The sequence below is a fragment of the Cryptomeria japonica genome, chromosome 1 (genome assembly GCF_030272615.1).
Source record: "Cryptomeria japonica chromosome 1, Sugi_1.0, whole genome shotgun sequence".
Taxonomy (NCBI): Eukaryota; Viridiplantae; Streptophyta; class Pinopsida; order Cupressales; family Cupressaceae; genus Cryptomeria; species Cryptomeria japonica.
This window is the reverse complement of record NC_081405.1, coordinates 8,235,751-8,244,161: the sequence shown is the minus strand read 5'-3', so window position 1 is coordinate 8,244,161 and position 8,411 is coordinate 8,235,751. Positions and strand designations below refer to the sequence as shown.

Below are 8,411 nucleotides of genomic sequence, written 5' to 3'. Positions count from 1 at the left end.
TGTCATAGAAAGAGAGAAGCAAAATAGCTATGGAGGCCAAAATTTAGAGATCCAGAAAAGAGAAGTCATATTGATTGTGCAACAAGAATGCAATTCAATAATTACAGTTTTATGAAAATACAAAGAGAGAATCCTTATGAAAGGATACTCAAAACCCTAAAGGAGAAAACCCTAAAGAATTATAAGATTCCTAAGTTTAGCTTAAGCATAGAGTATAATACACTAATAATTAAATAAATAATTATTAGATAATAAAAGATTACTCTAACAGTATCAAAAATTATAATTTTGGTTGTTAAAGGCCTAGAAAACATAGTAAATGATGAATCATCATAAACACACTAATATCTGGGGGATTATTGTGTAGACTAGTGGAAAGGGGTGTGTCTCATGTGTCTTATTTTTTGCACTTTTATTTATGTCATTTCTATAATTACTTAAAAAATAAAATTAGTTGTAGATTATCTATAGATTGTTGCTCTTATTTTTACTTATATATGATCATTTACTAAACAAACAAAAAAATGAATGGATTAGATGCATTAATGTTCGTATTCCTACATAACAAAAACTAATAATCCCCATAATGCCATACACAAATATGATCAAAAGTAATGATATATATGCATCCATCACTTCAATTTTACTTCCATGATTGACTAATAGATATGCACTCAAGTGCCCACTTTTACTCCCTTTGTTGATGGATAGAAATGCATTGCATGCCTCAAAACATAAAGATTTTTCATCCATTCCAAACATAAAAATTTGATGATATACTTAAAATCTCTCTTTTTATGTGATACATTCTTTTTTTAAAAAATAATTTAATAATAAAATCACATTAGTACAATTATTGAATTTAAACTAATAATATATATTGTATCTAGGGGAAGTGTACTAGTAATTGTTATAGCTAACTTTGCGCACCCACAAATTCTAAACGATACATCAAATTTTGACCTCTTTTTGTTGTATTTGTATGCGACTTAACTACTTATAGCTATTGTTTTGGCTTCAGGGTAGCAACGATGCACCCTATGGGATCTGTTATGCACACAAGGGTCAAAATGTACACATTTCAAAGTGTCGCCCAATACCTACTTAAAGATGCCCCAATAATCGTGCACTTAAAATTGTCAATACTTATGCACAAATGACCCAGTAGTTGTGTACAAATGTCCCAGTAGTCGTGCACAAATGAACCAATTATAAAACAAAAAAGCTAAAAAGTGAGCGACTTTTAGTACATATAAAATTTATTAATGAAATTTTAGTTATCATTTTTTTGATTTTTTTTAAATTAATAGATGAAAATTGAATGCACAAAAAATACATATTATTAAAACATAGACGGTAACTATACTCTTCCCCTAAATAGTCACACATTTTCAACCACATCTTCTAACTTTTAATAAAGAAAATTTGTGCTCTAAAGACATTAAATACCTAACACAAATTACACCAAAAAGACATAAATGTATCCACCGACTCATATTTACTCCCGTGAATGACTGATAGATATGCATCCAACTGCCCAACTGACCCTCCCTTTGTTGATCGATAGAAATACATCATACGTCTCACTTTTACACCGGCCAAAAGGGTGATGATATAGTAAAAAAAAAAAACTTCGTTGAATTAAACGTGAGTTGTTTCAATTCAGCTCTAATCTGTGTATCAGAATGGAATCTGCATTTGTCTTCTAACGTAGATTCCATTCTGATACACAGATCAGAGCTGAATTGAAGGTAATTCACGTTAATTCAAGATTTTTTAATTTATTTTTCTGTATTATCACCTTTTTTGGCCCGTGTAAAGTAAGACTTATGATGTATTTCTATCCATCAACAAGGGAGGATAAATTGAGCAGCTGGATGCATTTCTATTGTATTTCTTCTCAGCTTGTTCAATAAAAAAACGAATGGAATCTGCATCAAACTCCATTCCTTACTTCAAATTGTCTTCCTCCTTAACATCTGTGCTGTTTCATGCTTCCCTTTTATCCTTGACGTCTATTCTATTTCATGCTTCCCTTATGTCTTGCCATGGGCAAGAGAGCCTGAGTTTAGGATATTCCTCCGCCTCACCCGAGAGTAACCAGACTGTCCTCAACTCTACTGATGGCACATTTTCTGCTGGTTTTCATTCAGTTGGAACCAACGCCTTTGGTTTTGCTATATGGTATTCTAATACACCTGAATCACCTACGCTTGTTTGGATGGCCAACAGAGATCAACCCCTTAACGGAAAGAATTCTCGACTCCATCTTCAGAAAGACGGGGACTTGGTCCTATTCAACGCAGATGGAAGGGTCACATGGAGGACTGATACCAGAGGTCTCCCTGTCACGAAAGTTGCTCTTCTTGATACAGGAAATCTTGTCCTACGCACCTCTTCTGGAAAAATCGTTTGGCAAAGCTTTGATTCTCCTACTGATACGCTTCTTCCAGGCCAGCAATTCTGCAACAATGCACAGCTGTTCTCTAGACTGGATAATCTCACCTACAAATCCGGCTACCATCGTTTCTACTTCAACGATGAGAACTACCTCGCCCTTGTTTATCAAGGTTCGAATCTCTCCAGTAAGTATTGGCCGAAACCTTGGTTGAGTTCATTTGATAATGGCAGAACCACTTATAACATCAGTCGCACAGCAGTTCTTGACGAATTGGGTGGGTTCACAGCTAGCGACCAGTTCAGTTTTAATGCCTCAGATTATGGAATAGGCCCCAAAAGAAGGTTAACCATGGATGTTGATGGCAATCTGAGATTATATAGCCTGGACGGGAAGCGTAACAGCTGGATTATTACCTGGACAGCAGTTGCGGAGCAGTGCAGAGTACATGGTTTATGTGGACTCAATGGTGTATGCATATATACACCAGAGCCCAAGTGTGTGTGTCCCCCGGGTTATGAAAGGGCAGATTCAGCTGATTGGTTCAAAGGTTGCCGACAGATTAAGAAGTTGATCTCTTGCAACCCAAATAGTTTTAAGCTACTGAAGCTTCCGTACACAGATTTTTATGGGTTTGACAGTCGTGAGTATACATATGCAGTGTCGTTTGAAAAGTGCAGGGAAACATGTATAAATGATTGTGATTGTGTGGCCTTTGGTTACAGATTTATTGGGACAGGACAATGTTACCCCAAGACTCTGCTTATCAGTGGGTATCAGTCTCCTGGGGTTAAAAACGACATGTATCTGAAAATATCTGTGAGCGATTCCTCAGTTACCAACGATTCATGGCTGTCGATTTTGAAGCTCCCCGACTCACCGCAATGTTCGTTATCTCAAGCATTGGCCCCCGCTGTTCAGCCAAACGTCAGCTTGGCCACGGGTCCAAAGAAGAGGAAGCGAAATCAGCTAATTATTCCCATGGCAACTTTTGTTTCTGCTATTGCGATCGTAGAGATTGTTTGCATAGCTCTGGGATGGTGGTTTATCTTCAGAAACTTTGACGATGCCAACCTCTATAGCCGTCAAGGCTACTTTGCGGTTCCCACTGGTCTTAAGAAATTTACATTTGCGGAACTGAAAGAAGCCACCCACAATTTCAAAGACATCGTGGGAAAAGGAGGGTTTGGGACTGTGTACAAAGGCTGCCTTCTACCTGAGAATAAAGTCGTGGCAGTGAAGCGACTGGAAGGAGTATCTCAAGGCGAAGATGAATTCTGGGCAGAGGTTAGTATGATTGGCAGAGTAAATCATATTAACTTGGTTCGCATGTTTGGGTTTTGTGCAGAGGGAAAGCACAGGCTTCTGGTTTTTGAGTATGTGGAGAATGGATCTCTGGATAAGCACATCTTCACCCAAAACAGTTCAATGATTTTGGATTGGAAGAAACGGCTTCAAATTGCGGTGGGGACGGCCAAAGGGTTGGCTTATCTGCAGGAAGAATGTCTGGAATGGATTCTGCACTGTGACGTGAAGCCCCAGAATATTCTTCTGGACGAGCAGTTTCGAGCCAAAGTCTCAGACTTTGGACTGGCAAAGCTTGTAGACAGTGGTCAGGGAAGAGATCGCGCTCTCAACTTCTCCACAATTAGAGGGACGCGAGGTTATTTGGCACCCGAGTGGACAATGAATCTTCCCATCACAGCAAAGGCAGACGTTTACAGTTTTGGCATTCTTCTGTTGGAATTGGTGAGCGGGCGAGAAGCTGCGAAATTCAATGTGGGTGGGTCGTCGGTTAATTTTGTCCAATGGGCGTGTGAGAATGTGAGAGGAGGAGGATGGATGGTAACAGTGGTGGATACGAAGATGGCAGTGGCGGGTAACGAGGAGAAAGAGATGGAAAGGGTGCTGAAGATGGCAGTGGCATGTGTGGAGCAGGACAGGGATCGCAGGCCTTCCATGAGTGAGCTCGTCGAGATGTTAATGGCAGAGTAAGTCTCTGCATTAAAATCTAAGTGAAATTCCATCTCACAGTGCAAGTAATTTCTCTTAGTATAGCTAAGTATATTTCAAGGGATGAGCTCTACTCATCTATTTGCGTATGTTTTAGATAGAGTCATTTGTATGCGTGCGTATCTCTTTGTTTGGAGTGATTGAGTGTTTATCTCTGTTATTTTAATACATTTTAAAAATAAAAACATATAAATAATAATAAATATTGTTAATAGTAAGTTAATTTGATGATTAAATTTGTATTTTTATATCAGGAGATATGATATTTGTACAGTTAATATGAGCCAGTGATGTTTTTCAATTGTTTGTTTATTGATTATCGAGGGAAATGTAAGGAGATCAATTAGATTATATTTATCAAAATTATTTTTGTTGAATACTTTAACAAAAGTCATAGTAAGAAATTATGAGATAAGTTAAATATTTTGTATTAGTTAAATTCTCTTAAAAATCATTTTATTTTTTAAGTTATATTCACATAATGAATGGTGGTGATTATGTAGGTTAGAAGTTTGTAAGTTGCAGCTAAATTCATTATGTGACTTTTGTTTACAAACCTAAACAAAAACCACTATGCAGAGAGATTCTCTGCCTTTAAATGAAGAAATAGATTGCAACAAAAATCATTCTTCATTCAATTCCTTTAGACAAATTGTACATCTGTAGAACAAATTACAATTCATATGTTTGGCCTCATTGGCCTTTCTTGCAATTTCTGCAGCTCATCCCTCTTCACACAGAAGTTGACACCAAACAATTTGACCAGTCTTAAATCACACACACTAAGCAACATATTAAGTCTAAAAAATATCAGTTAATTCTAAATGTTTAACATTTTTAAACCTAGAAATCAAAACTTAATGTATGTGATTTAAACCATCAGTTATTTTTACACAACTCTCCTCTACTAACTTTGTAACGCACTATGTGGCAACCCACACCTGACTTCCTTGGTCTCTACCTACGCAGCCCCACCGATACCCTTTCTGCAATTACTGGCATTGGTGCCCCTTCAAATCCTCTTCTGACTCTAATCTGGCTGCCATTATGTCTTCCTTCGATGGAAGTACATGCTCCGTTCCAAAACTCCTATTCTGGCAAAGATTGTGGAATTGGTTTTGCTTGATGCCAATTCATTTGATTTGTTTCTGACAAAGGTTTCGTATCAACAGAACCAGTTCATGCACAACCTGCAATCATCCACATTTTTGCATACATGTTCATTCAGACAATTGCAACTAACATGGACATTTAAGAGGTTTAGGCACTTAGGGCGATGGTGAAGATGATGAGAGATATGTCAGAAATCATCAAACAAAATCAAAATTGAAAAATAAATGAGGTGGCGTTTTTGGGTGGTGTTGATCATCAGTTCATTCGGGTGCTCCTGCGTCAGTTTGAATATTTTAAGGTTTTGATTAGTAGAAAATTATATAGCAAATATAATGAAGGTTTTAAGAAGTGATATGATAGAATATATTTTTCAAATATTTTCAAGTAGTTTTACAAGCAATATCTAATAGACAAATAGAACACCACAACATAATGGAGTTGTTGAATGAATGAAAAAAATTCTGATGGATAAGGATTGATGAATGCTTAGTTGAAGTTTGCACAAGAAATTCTAGGTAAAAGTAGTAAAAATAGCTTGTTATCTTATCGACAGGTCACCCACCTCAATATTTTTGGACAAAAATGTACATGAAGCATAGACTAGTAAGAAATCCTCACTCAAATATTTAACTATTTGTTATTCTGATGTTTATACATATTCCTAAATAAAAAAATTAACTAAGATTATAAATCAACAAAGCATATGTATGAGATATAATATTAGTATTAAATGATATAAACTATGGAACATAGAAATAGAGAATATAGAATGTTGTCAAAATATCATTTTTAAATAAGGAAAGAGGGTTCAAAAATAGAAAAAGCCATTAAAGAAAAAACCTAAAATATCTCATGTGAAAATAAGAAAGAAAATGATTAAATTAAGAACAACTACACAAGATGAGTTAAGGAATGAGTTGGTAGAAGAGGATGTGAAAGTAAGAAATTAAAAACCCAAGGATACTTTAATAAAATAAAAAATAAAAAGGAATAAAGATTTTGATTTTCATTAGGAACCACTTTTTTTTTTTTCACACTATTCATTATTGATGAAGATCCTAAGATTGTTAAGGAAGAACTAAGATCAAATGAAAAAAGAGTCTTGGGAAGAGGCTTCCGAATGATGGAATTCTTAGATAAAAATCATATTTGGGACTGGTTAAATTATATCTCTAAAGAAAATTAGTTTGTTGTAAATGGTTATTTGAAAAAAAGTATAATACAAAAGAAAAAATGGATAAGTATAAAGATAATTTATTTGTAAAAGCATTCTCTCAAATAAATGGAATTGGCTTGGAGAAAAATGTTGTTGTAAAACTATATTTAATTAGATTTTTGCTAGCTATTTTTAATGTTTTTAATCTTGAAATTGAACAAATGGATGTAAAGATCATATTTTTGTGTGGTGAGCTTGAAAAAGAAATTTATTTAGCACAACCAAAATGCTATGATGTGAAAATAAAAGAGGACATAATGTGTAAGATATAAATATCTCTTTACAATTTGAAGTAATCACCAAGGATGTGAAACCACAAATTCGACAGGTATTTTATGGGTGTTGGAGTAATTAGGATATCACCTCAGTAGTTCATTAATCAATCATTAATTATTTAGTCCCTTTTTACTTTATTTCACTTAAGCTAAACCTAGGAGTGATTTATCATTATTAGATTGAGCTAATTATAGGTCAAGTTGTCTCGACTCATATGTTTAAGACCCTTTCCATGTTCTAATTTAATCGACTCTTAGTTTTTCATCTAGGGTTTTATCTTTATTCTTTTATAAGCATTTATTGTATTTATTATAATTAATAGATAATACATTTATAGGTTAATCTCAATATCAAATTCCTCTTTGGGTCAGTCTCTCCAAAGGTTGCATAGCATACAACCATGACTTCTTTTCTATAGATGTGATAGGCATTTTGGTTGTAGGTGATTTCTAGGAGCTGTAGGGTTAGCTATCAACTCCAACAATGGGACTTGGGATAGATTGTAGAAAAGTTAATTTGTGTGTATATTTAAAATATATTTTTTGGTATCATAGTATTGTGTGTAGATGTTGTGTTATTAATTGGTAACTAGCATACCTATATTTAATAAATAAAATTTATGTAGAGGACGTCGAGAGATATCAAATTTAAAAAATCTTTACCTTTAGAATAGATTAATTAATTTCATATGGTTAATATTTATTAGAATTTAGTCTTATTTTAGAATATGAAATGATTTGTATGAAAAAAAAATAGAAGTTTCTTTGAAATCTAGATTTAAAAACATATTTTTTAAAATTAGAAGCTTCTTTTAAATCTAGATTTGAAAATATATTTTTTAGAGTCTTATATTAGAATATGAAATGATATGCATGCAAAAAATAAATAAATAGAAGTTTCTTTTAAACCTAGATTTAAAAACATAATTTTTTAAACTAGAAGCTTTTTAAATGTAGATTTAAAATTTATTTTTTTACATTTAATAAATAATAATAATAATAAGTTGCTTTTTAATTTAGATTTGTTTCTTTTAAATCTAGATTTAATTTTTTTCATATTTAATAAATAATAATAATAGAAAGTTGCTTTTTAATTTAGATTTTACTCTTAAAACTTATTTTTAAATTATGCCCTATCTAGTCATTATTATAAATAATAATAATAAAAAGTTTCTTTTTAATTTAGATTTTAGTCTTTAATAAATTTTATTTTTAAATTTCTACAAATTAAAATTACACAGAAAAAAATGGGTGGTTGCCACTGTAGTGTTACGCTTCTCGCTGTAAGAATATTGAGAAATTGTCTTTGTGTATAAAATCAATGTGCATGGATGCCCTTAAAAGTTTATACTTTAAGAGTGTCACCCTTATGGAAATTATTCCTTAAAAAATTATA

General features: G+C 33.4%; 1 protein-coding gene across 1 annotated transcript; it reads left to right on the top strand.

The window, feature by feature from the left end:
• The first annotated feature begins 1,899 nt into the window (after nt 1–1,899).
• On the top strand, nt 1,900–4,520 carry LOC131036612 (putative receptor protein kinase ZmPK1). Its single transcript, XM_057968535.2, has one exon. It carries the CDS (start codon nt 1,925–1,927, stop codon nt 4,391–4,393), a length of 2,469 nt encoding a protein of 822 aa, XP_057824518.2. The 5' UTR covers nt 1,900–1,924; the 3' UTR covers nt 4,394–4,520.
• Nucleotides 4,521–8,411: the final 3,891 nt, after the last annotated feature.

Coding starts and splice junctions, on each gene's coding strand:
- LOC131036612 (XM_057968535.2), top strand. CDS start 1,925: ATGGAATCTGCATCAAACTCCATTCCTTACTTCAAATTGTCTTCCTCC.